This window comes from Bison bison, unplaced genomic scaffold (genome assembly GCF_000754665.1).
Source record: "Bison bison bison isolate TAMUID 2011002044 unplaced genomic scaffold, Bison_UMD1.0 scf7180017864466, whole genome shotgun sequence".
Taxonomy (NCBI): Eukaryota; Metazoa; Chordata; class Mammalia; order Artiodactyla; family Bovidae; genus Bison; species Bison bison.
Genome location: NW_011495027.1, coordinates 7,086,699 through 7,100,973, shown reverse-complemented (window position 1 = coordinate 7,100,973; position 14,275 = coordinate 7,086,699). Strand labels below are relative to the sequence as shown.

The 14,275-nt window shown below is 39.5% G+C and overlaps 1 protein-coding gene across 1 annotated transcript in view; it reads left to right on the top strand.

The window, feature by feature from the left end:
• The window catches only part of LOC105003307 (interferon-induced guanylate-binding protein 2-like), a 17,689-nt gene extending 6,077 nt beyond the window's left edge, over positions 1-11,612 (top strand). Inside the window, exons 4-10 of the mRNA XM_010860365.1 lie at positions 1,907-2,103; positions 2,449-2,691; positions 5,273-5,553; positions 6,952-7,164; positions 9,482-9,584; positions 10,354-10,547; positions 11,499-11,612. Coding sequence (XP_010858667.1) covers positions 1,907-2,103; positions 2,449-2,691; positions 5,273-5,553; positions 6,952-7,164; positions 9,482-9,584; positions 10,354-10,547; positions 11,499-11,612 — 1,345 coding nt within the window. The remainder of the gene's footprint in view (positions 1-1,906; positions 2,104-2,448; positions 2,692-5,272; positions 5,554-6,951; positions 7,165-9,481; positions 9,585-10,353; positions 10,548-11,498) is intronic.
• Positions 11,613-14,275: the final 2,663 nt, after the last annotated feature.

The following is a 14,275-nucleotide window of genomic DNA, read 5'->3' as shown; positions in this document are numbered from 1 at the left end:
ATGAAACTGGAGCCTATTATACAGAGTGAAGTAAGCCAGAAGGAAAAACATAAATACAGTATACTAACGCATATATATGGAATTTTCATGTGTTTTTTAATCATCTATATGTCTTCTTTGGAGAAATCTCTGTTTAATTCTTTTGCCTACTTTTTGATTGGATTGTTTGTTTTTTCAATATTGAGCTTCATGAGCTTCTTGAATATTTTGGAGATTAAATCTTTGTCAGTTGTTTCATTTGCTATTATTTTCTCCCATCCTGAAGGCTGTCTTTTCACCTTGCTTATAGTCTCCTTCGTTGTGCAAAAGCTTTTAAGTTTAAATAAGTCCCATTTGTTTATTTTTGGTTTTATTTCCATTACTCTGGGAGGTGGGTCATAGAGGATCTTGCTGTGATTTATGTCATCAAGTGTTCTTCCTATGTTTTCCTCTAAGAGTTTATAGTTTATAGTTTCCTCTATAGAGTTTTATAGTTTCTGGTCTTACACTTATATCTTTAATCCATTTCAAGTTTATTTTTGTGTATGGTGTTAGAAAGTGTTCTAGTTTCATTATTTTACGTGTGGTTGAGCAGTTTTCCCAGCACTTAAAGAGACTATCTTTTCTCCATTGTATATTTTTGCTTTCTTTGTCAAAGATAAGGTGTCCATACATGTGTGGAATTATCTCTGGAAAAGTCTTAAATTTTTGACCAAAAGCACTCCTTCAACATCACAGTAAATTTCCATAGCACTCATAGAGATTTTTGGATCAAAAGCTTAGTATTCATCCTAGACAATTCCTTACAAACTATTGCTCGCAGTCTGGTCAGCTCCCCTGTCATAGGTATTTGCCAAGGCTGGCTAATGCCCACCACTCCTTCAATGGTAATTTCAGTTTAAGCTTCCATCTTCTCGCCTCTGGGTTATCTTCTTAACTGCCTAAGCTTCTCTTTCTCTTCTCTCTTGCCTCTCATAGGTACAGCACCTGCCAGTTTTGTTTTAAAAACAAACATCATGTCATATTCCCCTCTCAATTTAAAGCTTCTCTTTGGCTTCTCACTAAATTTAGATTAAAATTCAAACACTTTCTATGGCCTACAGTGCCTACATAGTCTGGACCTTAGCTATTCCAGGACTTCTGCCCTAGCCACGCTGGCCTCCCTGCTGTATTGTTAGACACACTCAATGGTCTCCCCTCTGAGGTTTTGCAGGAGCTATTTCCTCTGCCAGGAAGCTTTCTCCAGTGGATTAGTACATGGCAGCCTCTCTCAGTTCATTTAGATTTCTACACAATGATCACCTCAGAATGAATTTACCTGAACCACCGCATAAACCAGCACCATGCACAGATACACATAGTTATTCTCTAAAGTTTAGCTGAGGTTCATTTTTCTTCAAGGCAACTATTATCAATATCTCAGGTTTATTACATATTTGTTTACTTGTTTATCATCTGTCCCCCTCACCAGAATGTGTGTGTGTGTGTGTGTGTGTGTGTGTGCGTGTGTGTGTGTTAGTCACTCAGTCATGTCCGACTCTTTACGACCCCATAGACTATAGCCAGCCAGGCTCCTCTGGCCATGGAATTCTCCAGGCAAGAATACTGGAGTGGGTTGCCATTCCATTCTCCAGGGAATCTTCCTAACCCGGGAATTGTACCTGGGTCTCCTGCAATGCAGGCAGATTCTTTACCTTCTGAGCCACCAGGGAAGCCCTCACTAGAATGTAGATGGTAGCATTTTCTCACTCATCGTAATGTTGTTTATCCCTAGGACAATTCCTGGTTTATAGTAATTGCTCAATAAATGTTTGTGGAATGAATGAATGAGCTAATTAACAAAAATTATTTTAGATAAGCTTTGGGGAACAGTATAGCATAAAAGGTGCTACTCCTTTTCTGAAGTTTTCCTATGTTAGCATCCCAGCTATGTGACAGAGCTGACACATCGAATCAGGGCAAAATCCTCGCCTGATAAACATGAGGTCCAAGACTCAGCCAACTTTGTGAGCTTTTTTCCAGACTTTGTGTGGACTCTGAGAGATTTCTCCCTGGGGCTGGAAGCAGATGGACAATCCATCACTACTGATGAGTACCTGGAGAATTCACTGAAGCTAAAACAAGGTTACTGGGACTCATGGTTGGCAAACAAAAAAAGAGAAAACAGTATCAGAATGACCATTTCAAAATGCAGATGCTGAAAATTATAATTTTATAACTTTGTTATCCTGGCTGTTCTATTAGAGGAAATGAAATGTTTCTTAGATAAATCAGTGCAATCTAATTTTAAGTTACTTCCTTCTTGGAGAAGGAAAGAAATTTCATTTCTCTACCCCTTTAATTATTGGGTCTGATCCATGATTAGTTCATTTTTACCTCTTTATATAAGATTTGGGCAAATTACAAAGTTGAAGGGTATATATTTGAAGTAGCCTGAATTTGTAAAACCTCTGATTTTCTTTCCTCTAGGAAATGATAAAAAAACTAAAAACTTTAATGAACCTCGGTTATGTATCCGAAAGTTCTTCCCAGAGAAAAAGTGCTTCATCTTTGATCGCCCTGCTTATAGGAAGTACCTCATCCACCTGGAGCAGCTACAAGAGGAAGATTTGAACCCTGAATTCAGAGAACAAGTTGCAGACTTCTGCTTCTACATCCTCAGCCATTCCAAGGCCAAGACTCTCTCAGGCGGTATCATAGTCAATGGGCCTCGTGAGTCCCTCTTAGTCTCTTTAGTTACCTAGACTTTCCTACTGCCCATTATAGACAACAGAATTGGGAGGCATGAGGATTACTTCTGACAAATACAGAGTCTAATGATGCCAAGGAAAACACACTGCAAGGGTCACATTGTGAATTTTACATATGAACTAAAACTATTTCTGGTATTATCTAATATTCACATGAGTCAGATGAATAAAGAAAAAGAAGTAGAATCTAACTCTGGTGTAGTAATGTTTTCCACCAACTTCTCAACTCCATTTTTATGAAATTCCTTCCAGGAGAGGTGTATTATTGACAAAGTTAGGAAAAGGCCTATACATTCCATGTATGTGAGGCTTTGCTTCTCACCTTAACACAATTCTCTTGTTAATCAATGCAAAAATGTGTGATTAAGCACTCTGATTAGAAGTGCTTGCCATGTACCAACCACTGGGCATAATCCTCATTCCAACCTGATGGGAACAAAAGGTACTTAAACAATTTATGTAACCCTAATGATTAAACACTGATAAGTACAGGGAACCATACCTGAAAGGACCGGCGCGTGACTTCAAGGAGGTTAAAGTCTGAGCCCAGTGAAAAGATCTTGAGGAATGACAGGCAAAGAGGTAAAGATATGTAATTTATGTTTCATACAGTCCTTCAGAATGTTTTATAGATAACGTGCTAGAGGGATGTACATGAAGCAACAAGAAGATGAATGGTACTTGCAGTATTTTATAATAAATGGTGACTATGTAGGCTTAAATAGTGGCAATAGAGATTGTCAAAATTAACAGAATCCTCACGTATTTTGAATATCAAATCCATAAGTTTTGATGATGGAAGGCATGTGGGTGTGTGGAAGTAATGATATGGCAGTGTTAAGCTTAACTCCAGGATTCTGAACTTAAGCAATTACTTGAACAAATGTTATTTACTAAAAGAAATATGTGGAATAGTTTCCCAGAATGGATGAAGTTGTTTAGATCTGGATTATTTAGTATTGATTTTCCTTCCTGCCAATGCAGGTGACAATAAGAGACTTGAGTTCAACCACTTGGGTTGGGAAGATCCCCTGGTGGAGGAAATGGCAACCCACACCAGTATGCTTGCCTAGAGAATCCCATGGACAGAGGACTCTGGCAGGGTCCAGTCCATAGGGTCACAAAAAGTCAGACATGACTGAAGTGACTTAGCACACATGCATATAAGTGATATCATATGATATCTGTCTTTCACTGTTTGATTATTTCATTTAGTGTGATAATCTCTAGGCCCATTTATATTGCTGCAAAGCACATTATTTCATTTTTATGGCTGGGTAATATTCCATTATATATATGTACCATATCTTCTTTATCCATTCATTGTTTTTTTTTTTTTTTAATCCATTCATTGTTGATGGACATTTGGTTGCTTCTATGTCCTGACTGGGGCTTCCCTGGTGGCTCAGTGGTAAAGAATCCACCTGCAATGCAGGAGACCTAGGTTTGATCCCTGGGTCAGGAAGATTCCCCTGGAGGAGGGTACAGCAACCCACACCAGTATTCATGTCTGGAGAATCCCATGGACAGAGGGGTCTTGTGGGTTACAATCCATAGGGTCGCAGAGTCAGACATGACTAAAGTGACTGAGCATGCATGCATGTTCTGACTGCTATAAATAGTGCTGCTATTAACATTGGTGTGCACACATCTTTTCATATAATAGTTTTCTCTGTATATATGCCCAAGATTAGGGTTTCAGGGTCATAAGAGGACTCTATTTTTCATTTTTTAGGGAACCTCCATAATGTTCTCCATAGTGACTGCATCAATTTACATTCCCACCAACAGTGTATGAGGGTCCGCTTTTCTTCACACCCTCTCTAGCATTTGCTATTTGTAGACCTTTGAACAATGGCATTCTGACCAGTATGAGGTGATAGCTTATTGTAGTCAAGAACTAGTAGTTGTAGGGCCACAAATCACTCCAGTTTCCCAAGGCTGTGATTTCCTGGTATGTAAGACTTTCAGTGTTAAAACCAGAATTCCCTGGCAAACTTGGATGAATTGATCACACTGCATGGAGCTCTGATGAAAGAATATCTAGGAAGACTCTCTTATTTAGGCCAGACCCAGAACTAGTGAGATGCATCACATGTACACTTACATTTACACACACATGTGCTTATTGTACATTAAAATGTCTCCTTGACCTTTATATTACTTAGAATTGAGAAAGGAAGAGGAATTCATTAAAAAAAGAAGGGAGATTCAGGAAGGCTAAGAAAATATTAAGACTTACCATTTTGTCTGCAAAATATCCTTACTCTAACCCATTCATTCCAATAGCTTCCATTTAGGTGAAGGAAGAAGGAGGAAAGGGAAGCTTTAAACTATTCTGAACCTAGAGGGTAACAAAATATCTCATCACAATTCTTCTTAAAAATTCTTAAAACTACTGTTTGTAACACTGGAAAAGCATAAAAAGTGCACTATCAGTTGACTCAGAATGATTAAATTTGCATGCTCAGGACTAAACTAACACAGCTTATTCCTCTGTCTCACCAACTCTTAGTCACTGTTTTTTAAATTCCCTTTCATAGGTCTAGAGAGCCTGGTGCTGACCTATGTCAATTCCATCAGCAGTGGGGATCTGCCCTGCATGGAGAGTGCAGTCCTGGCCTTGGCCGAGATTGAGAACTTGGCTGCAGTGCAAAAGGCCATTGCCCACTATGACCAGCAGATGGGCCAGAAGCTGAAGTTGCCCACGGAAACCCTCCAGGAACTGCTGGACCTGCACAGGGCCACTGAGAAAGAGGCCATTGAAGTCTTCATGAAGAACTCTTTCAAGGATGTGGACCAAGTGTTTCAGAAAAAATTAGAGGTATGTTTGCTATTCTGGTTAATGAGAGGAAGAAAAATCTGGGCCTTTCTCTTTTTTGTTTTTAATTGGAAGATAATTGCTTTACAATATTGCATTGGTTTCTTCCATACAACAATGTGAATAAGCCTTTCTTGCTATAAATAGTCCTCCCAGACCCAAGGATAGCAGCCCTCAGTTATATGTACTCATTTGCACTCTTTACTAAAAGAACAGACTATTCTTAGCCTTAGTCCTGGAGACTATGGTACCACGACCAACTATGGTTATTAAAAATATCCTCATCTATTAATCTCTACCCTATAGATGTCATATTTTAATCAAACAAGTAAACTGTAATGCTGTATTTATGTAAGATTATTTTAACTTATTTTTTAATTTAGAGTTAGTCAAAGACACAGTGCTTTCATATTCCCTGCTAATAACATAGGAGGATTTGCTTCTTTGTGAAAACCCTAAACACTTTTTGTGTTTAATGTAAAGCAACAATAAATATTCAGAAAGACAAGAAAGAGAAATTAATCATTAGCATTCTATTTGAGGACTCAAGTCTGAGTTCTTCCAAATTAAGGAAGGATTGTTGTATGACAAACTATCATTTGACAGATGACAATTCCTTCCCTGACTTGTAGGGCAGAATTTTATAAATCATACCTTCCTGCTTTCAAGGGTTCTGATGAAACTAAATAGTGAAGGTCTGCAGGCTATGGATATCTTTCTAGACCAAAGAAACATGCAAATTCTCTTCTATAATTGAATGTAGGTAAAAATGCTGTTCTGTAGGCTTTCTCCATACAGACATTAACTGCAGTACAATCTCCATTACCTTCATTAGCCTTTTATTGAGAAAATATGCAAAAGTACTATTATTTTAAAGAACATACCACTAATCATTGACCCTTTTGAGCACTTACAGAGAAGTCACTGGGCTTAACAATTTATACCACTGCATATAATCCTGACAGGGAATCTATGAGATAGATACAATTTCCTGTGTTTTACCAACAAATAAATCTCATTTCATAAAGGTTGAGTGTCACTAAGTCACAAATTGGCAGGCCCAGAACCTCCTGCAGGCCTATCATACTGGACAATTGTGTGGTAAACTATTAGGAACTGAAAAAGAGAAGTCTCAAATGAGCAGTGTTTATGCTTTGAGAATCATTCTCTGAAGCTAAAAAACCATAGCAAAAAAAGCTTCAGATAAACACAAGGAGAAGTAGATGCATTTTTTAAACCAGCATTCTATTGAAGAGTTGTCTAGAATCTCCCAACATGGTGAGGGCTGTGTTATATTTATGTGCCACATTCTCTGCAGGAGAAGCATTTCCCAGTAATCCACATTGGTTCACATTCTCATCATTGCTTACGGTGCCATTTGTGCTATTTTTCACCTCACAGGACAAGTTAGAAGCAAAACTAGATGACTTTTGTAAACAAAACATGAAAGCATCCTCAGATTACTGCATGGCTTTAATTCAGGACATTTTTCATCCTCTATATGAAGATGTGAAGCAGGGAAAATTTTCTAAACCAGGAGGTTATTATTTATTTATTAAGAAGATGAATGAGCTGAAGAATAAGTACCACCAGGTCCCCAGAAAGGGGGTACAGGTAAAGTACAAACTGATCACCTTTTCTGGGGCCTCGCTGAAGTGACTCTTTCAAACTACAGTGGGAACAACAAAAATGCAATGGGTAAATGGTGCCTGTGGCTTTCAAGACTATTCACTGGTTTACTCAGTAGGACAGACTACCATGAAGTGATGAGCAGATTCATCTCATGGTGGTGCTTCTTGGAGGCACAGATGGGAGCCCTCAAAGACTCTTGCAGAATTTATTCAATAATTTAGTCCTTCTATCATCCAACAATTCTCTACTCAGGCCTAACAATATGTCTATAACTGGGATTGCTGCTGCTGCTGCTAAGTTGCTTCAGTCGTGTCCGACTCTGTGTGACCCCATAGACAGCAACCCACCAGGCTCCCCCGTCCCTGGGATTCTCCAGGCAAGAACACTGGAGTGGGTTGCTATTTCCTTCTCTAGTGCATGAAAGCGAAAAGTGAAAGTGAAATCTCTCAGTTGTGTCTGACTCTTTGCGACCCCATGGATTGCAGCCTACCAGGCTCCTCTGTCCATGGGATTTTCCAGGCAAGAGTACTGGAGTGGGGTGCCATTGCCTTCTCCGATAACTGAGATTAGTACAGTTTAAAAACAACAAGTTCTTTCAAAGTATTCATCAGCAATCAACAAAGTATACCTTACAGCAAATCTAATAATAATAACAGTTCACATATAGACCTTATTTTGTGTTAGGAAACAAATGGGCTTAGCTCATTCAGTCCTCACAAGAGCACTATGAAGTACATGATACCAATGTCCTCATTTTATAAATAAGAAAACTGAAGTAAGTAAAATAACTCACCTAAGATGTACAGGTAATAAGTGGTACAGATAAAATGGAAACACTAATAGGAAACTCTGGGCTCATAAGTATGCTTCTGTGCCAGTATACTCAGGTTATATCAGTTAGAATTAGGTTTGGGCACATATTATTAAAAAAAAAAAAAAAAAAGAGTGTCTTAAGAACACAAAAGTTTCTTTCTCTCTTATATACAAGAAGTAAGGCAGAGGGGTCCAGGCTTCTATGACAATTCCACAATCATGCTGTTCCCAGACTCCTTCCTGTTCTGCTCCAGCACCTTAGCACCCAGCCTCCATCTTCAAGGTCAATTCATGGTGTAAGATGGCTGTTGGAGTTTCACCCATTCCTTCCATATTACAGATAGGAAGAAAGGGGGAAAATAGAAGAGTAAAAAGTCTCTGGATCAACTCTCTTTAAGGCTTTTTTACTGCAAAAAGCCCAATATAACACCATTGCATAAGTGGTATTAGCCAAATTTTAATCATATGGCCACCTCCAGCTACCAGGGAGGTTGACTAAAAAAATGCAGTGTTTTATCATGGCCTATGATGTGCCCTGATTGGAAAAAAAAATAGGTTCTATTACTGAGAACAAAGGGGGAAAAATATTAGGGTGACTCTAGAAGCTGCTATCGCAGAGCTAAAAATTGCCCTGAAGAAAAATAAAGCAGGGTACAGGCCTAGGAGAGGAAGGGAACATAGTCCTATTTTATATGTAGTATTTTAGAGAGGGCCTCTCTGGTGAGATGCTGTTTCAACAGTCTTCAATGAAGTCAGGAAGTAAGCTAAGCGAGCATCTAGAAGAAGATAATTTCAAACAACAGAAAATCCCAGAAGGATGAATTGGTTTATGTTCAACAAATGTGGCAAGAGGGCAATGAGCAAAGAAAGAGGTGGCAGGAGGTGAGGTCAGAGAGATGCTCAAAGCCAGAGGCTAACTAGGTAGTATCCTGGAGGGCCCCGAGAGCAGTTTCAGTTTTACTTGAAAAGAGCTAGAAAATCAGCAGAGGATTTGGTGCATCAAAGTGAAGTAATCTTTCTTAAAGTGATATGATGCCAGCTGCTTTCAGGAAATCAGACTGTAGGGGAGCAAGAGTAGAAGGAAGTAGGGAGACCAATTATGATGCTAATACCATGGTCCAGGCAAGAAGAGATACTATCCTGGACCGGTGTGTTTGGGAGAAATAGGTTGCAACCGACGGGCTTTTGCTGGTTTTATTTTGAATCCAAAGCAAATACCATTAGCTGATGTAAAGAACAGCCATAAGGTTTGTAATCCATACAATTAGAAGATTAGCTTTACTGATTACATTTCTAACATTGGGGTGACTGAGAATGAAGCAAATTTGAGGGTGGATCTAGAGTTGGGTTTTAAGCCAGTTTGATATAGTATTCATTAATAAATTCTAAAATGGGTAAAATGAAATTGAATTGAAACATGTACTGCTAGGTTTTCCTTTAACCCATAGTCTCTATTTCCTAATTCTAACTTGGTCTGCATCAATAGACAGGAGAGACACTGAGCAAATATTTGGATTCCAAAGACGGTGTGGCTGATGCACTTCTACAGACTGATCATTTGCTGACAGAAAAGGAAAGAGAGATTGAAGGTGAGAACAGCTGAAAACACTCTGCTGCTGCTAAGTTGCTTCAGTCGTGTTCGACTCTGTGTGACCCCACAGACGGCAGCCCACTAGGCTCCCCTGTCCCTGGGATTCTCCAGGCAAGAACACTGGAGTGGGTTGCCATTTCCTTCTCCAATGCAAGAAAATGAAAAGTGAAAGTGAAGTCTCTCAGTGTCCGACTCTTCTCGACCCCATGGACTGCAGCCTACCAGGCTCCTCCTTCCGTGGGGTTTTCTAGGCAAGAGGACTGGAGTGGGGTGCCATTGCCTTCTCTGTGAAAACACTGTAGATAGTTAGAAAGCCCCAGAAATGTTAATGTTAGCCACATTCATCCACCTGAAATATTACTATAGTGCAAAAAATAGCAAGTATATTTCATATTTTTAAAGGATTATTTACTTAACCAATATTTATGTTCATCTGTCTTCTAATTTATTCTTGTTGTTTAGTTGTAATTTGTGTCCAACTCTCTTGCAACCCCGTGGACTGTAGCCTGCCAGGCTCCTCTGCCCATGCGATTCTCCAGGCAAGAACACTGGAGTGGGTTGCCATGCCCTCCTCCAGGGGATCTCCACCAAGGGATCAAACTCACATCTCCTGCATTGGCAGTCAGATTCTGATTGTTCAGTGCAAAAATGAACACAAGAGGCTTTCTTCATGAGATAAGCAAACAAGTAAAAAGGGTGAAAGCAGAAATAAAGCTATAAAAATAAATTAAGATTCTCATATTTCTCTGCTTATTTTTCTTCTTAAGTGAAACGTATAAAGTCTGAAGCTGCAGAAGCTGCAAAGAAAATGTTAGAGGAAATGCAAAAGAAGAATGAACAGATGATGCGAGCCAAAGAAGCGAGTTATCAGGAACGTTTGAAGCAACTGACTAAGAAGATGGAAAAGGAGAGGGCCCAGTTAATAGCAGACCAAGAGAGGGTGCTAGCCCTTAAACTTGAGGTATTCAATTGTAGCATCTCCATTCTATCTTCCACTGTGCTGAATCAAAAGCTCTTAGAAGTTAGAGCATTATATCAGTTTAAGGACTGTTCTAGCCCAAGCACTAGTAGACACTTCATTTCCTTACTGCTTCTACCCCTAACCATCTCTGGTTATTGAAGTCTATCTTGTTGTTTAGTTGCTAAGTGGTGCCCGACCCCTTTTGGACCCCATGGACTCTAGCCTACCAGACTCCTCTGTCCATGGGATTTTCCAGACAAGAATACTGGAGTGGGTTGCCATTTCCTTCTCCAGGGGATCTTCCCAACCCAGGTCTCCTGCATTTCAGGCAGATTCTCTACCATCTGAGCCACCAGGAGATTCCATATCGTACCATGAACCACATACCCAGGCTACTAGTTTCTTCCTGATCTCTGGGCTGTTCTCCAACTCTATGCTGAGTCGGGATGTCTACCCTGTAATAGAGCATGGACCAGTGTAGGCTTTACCTCCTGAACTTATTTCTGTTATCTCTGCTACAAAAATTTGGAGATTTGTACTAAATTCCCTGATCAAACACCTCCTGTGATTCTGAATTTTGTAGTAACCTTCTTATATTGTCTCTTCATCTTCCTTGCCTTCTTAGATATACATTTGGGAGTTCATGTGATATAGAGCTGAGATAGAACAGGACAGTTTTTCTTTAAAGACTGTTGTTTCAGGTTAAAGGAGGTAAAAAATTAATTCTAGGGGTCACTAATATTTTAGAAACCACAAGAGAAGAATATTTCTGAAGCTAAATAAATCCCAGAAAAATTTTGATAGTAGACCAAGAAAGAGGGATATAATGAAAATTAAAGGAAGAAGAGATTTCAAAAAGAAGTTTCACAACCCATGAGGGATTAATATAGATATATTTAGCAAATGTGGGAAGTGTTTTAAGTTGTATTCAGTCTCCACTTTCCCTTTTAGGAACAGGGACGACTTCTCCGTGAGGGATTCCAAAAGGAAAGCATGAAACTTCAGGAAGAGATTGTAGCCCTCCGGAAGAAACAGGAAGAATCACCATCATGTAATATTCTCTAAAAACCTAAGGACCATAATTTCCTAACCAGCTTCTATCTGTTAAGAACAAGTTAAATGAGCAACTTCAAGATGTCAAACAATTGCCACTAATGTTGAAGTCATAAGATGCATTTTCATTGAGACTTAAAGTTTGCAAAGATGAAATAAAATGTGAAGGCAGTGTTTAACCTACAGAAGAATTCAATTCATGATTAAATATAGTATAAATGACTAATATGATACCTCAGTAGAACCTATGTTTGAAATCATGCATAGTGATTCTAGAGAGAATTTTAATTGTGTAATTGGGATACACTTACATCGAATTTGGGGATATCAGAGGTGTTCTATTCAGTGTAGACTGTTTCCCCACACATAAACCACCCCTCTAGATAGTCTCAGCTCCAAGGTCTTACTCAAGGATTTACTTTGGTACTGGGATGGAGTTGGAGTGTTGTATACACAGGAAAAGTCTGACAGGAGTGTACAAAGTCACGAAGCACAGTTAAGCATCACTCCTGCCAAGTGGTCTCTAGGTCACATGGCGGCTTCCAATAAGGGAGACCTGGAACATTTAACTTCAGGGTGCAGACAGTGTTTAATTCTCCATTGGGTGGAGGCTGCATTGCCGTGGTCACTGATGGAATTCCTGAACACTGGTAGGGGCAGTACTTGCACCTGTGTGAAATGGATATATGAGTGGATGTTCAACCTTCTTTGTCTAGAGAATCCCTCTAGATAATTACTGCCCCATTTCTAGGCCACACAATGTCTCTCTATTTTACTCTTCTTTTCTTAGTTCCCCTCACCCACAGTTCCAAGAATAACTTCTACAATCACAAAAAGGAAAATTTAGCTCAAAATTCCTTTCTATTCCTCTGAGAATCATAACTATAATTCTTCAAAACCTTACCTAACTCCATTTTTCTTTCTTCCTGTTTGCTATGACATCACAGCCTGGGAGCCACTCAAGGCAAATATCTAGCTAGTATGGAAGGACAAAAAACAATAAAAATAAAAATAATTCATTAATACAAAAAATATTCAGTTCAGTTCAGTTCAATCACTCAGTCATGTCTGACTCTTTGTGACCCCATGAACCACAGCACGTCAGGCCTCCCTGTCCATCACCAACTCCCGGAGTTCACTCAGACTCACGACCATCGAGTCAGTGATGCCATCCAGCCATCTCATCCTCTGTCATCCTCTTCTCCTCCTGCCTCCAATCCCTCCCAGCATCAGAGTCTTTTCCAATGAGTCAATTCTGCACATGAGGTGGCCAAAGTACTGGAGTTTCAGCTTTAGCATCATTCCTTCCAAAGAACACCCAGGACTGATCTCCTTTAGAATGGACTGGTTGGATCTCCTTGCAGTCCAAGGGACTCTCAAGAGTCTTCTACAACACCACAGTTCAAAAGCATCAATTCTTTGGTGCTCAGCCTCCTTCACAGTCCAACTCTCACATCCATACATGACCACAGGAAAAACCATAGCCTTGACTAGACGGACCTTTGTTGGCAAAGTAATGTCTCTGTTTTTGAATATGCTATCTAGGTTGGTCATAACTTTATTAACCTACCACAATTGTCTTAGGACATGTATCACTTAAGGTTCTCACTGCAAAAAACAGTATCTTCTCAGTAACTTAAAAGGAAAATGACTTTTATTTTATTTTATTTTATTTTTTTGTCCTCGGATAGAGGACGTATCAGATATTAAACTGATAAGAACAGATACTACACTTGATCTTAGCCAAAAGGCCGAGAAGCGATCGGAAAATGACTTTTAAGCCTGGTAGGTAGCAGACAGATTCTCCAAGATGGTAAGGGAGTCAAACTCTACTGATCTTTCACCAAGAATAATATCAACCACATGGGAAGGCATCTCATCCATTACCAGAGAAAACAGCACATCCATTACCACCTGGTACAGTGATCTCCAGATCACAAGTCAGATGCTCTACCAATGTCAGCTCTAAGTATTGGATGCTTCCACCTTTACATCTGAAGTAAATAAACCCCCCATGAAAAGTTGCATTGAGGGTTGCTATGTCTCCATCTTGGGCTTCCCTAGTGGCTCAGCTGGTAAAGAATTCGCCTGCAATGCAGGACACCTGGGTTCAATCCCTAGGTTGGGAAGGTCCCTTGGAGAAGGGAATATCTACCCACTCCAGTATTATGGCCTGGAGAATTCCATGGAATGTATAGTCCATGGGATCCAGGATAGGGCAACTCACTCCAGTATTCTTGCCTGGAAAATCCTATAGATGGAGGAGCCTGGAAGTCTACAGTCCATGGGGTGACAAAGAGTTGGGTACGACTGAGTGACTTCACTTCACTTCATGTCTTCATCTCAATCTCACAGAAGTGTACCTGCTTGGCAGAAAATAAATCATATGCCTCCCCACTGGAATCTAGAAATGAGAGTTGTCTCCCTTCCACGTGGGAAACTATAGTCTCATAATGTGAGCCATTTCCATCCATGTTAGTGTCAATTGATTCTTCTAGGTAGATTTCTGGAGATACACACTATGTTAGAAATAATGATAATAACCCAATAGTATTATCATGTACATCACATACAATGTGATTTTTAAATTTTTTTCTTTACCATGATCTCAATATTCTTTTTAACTTTTCCTCTGTTGTTTTGTACATAATGCCTTATATTTCACGTAGAAATCC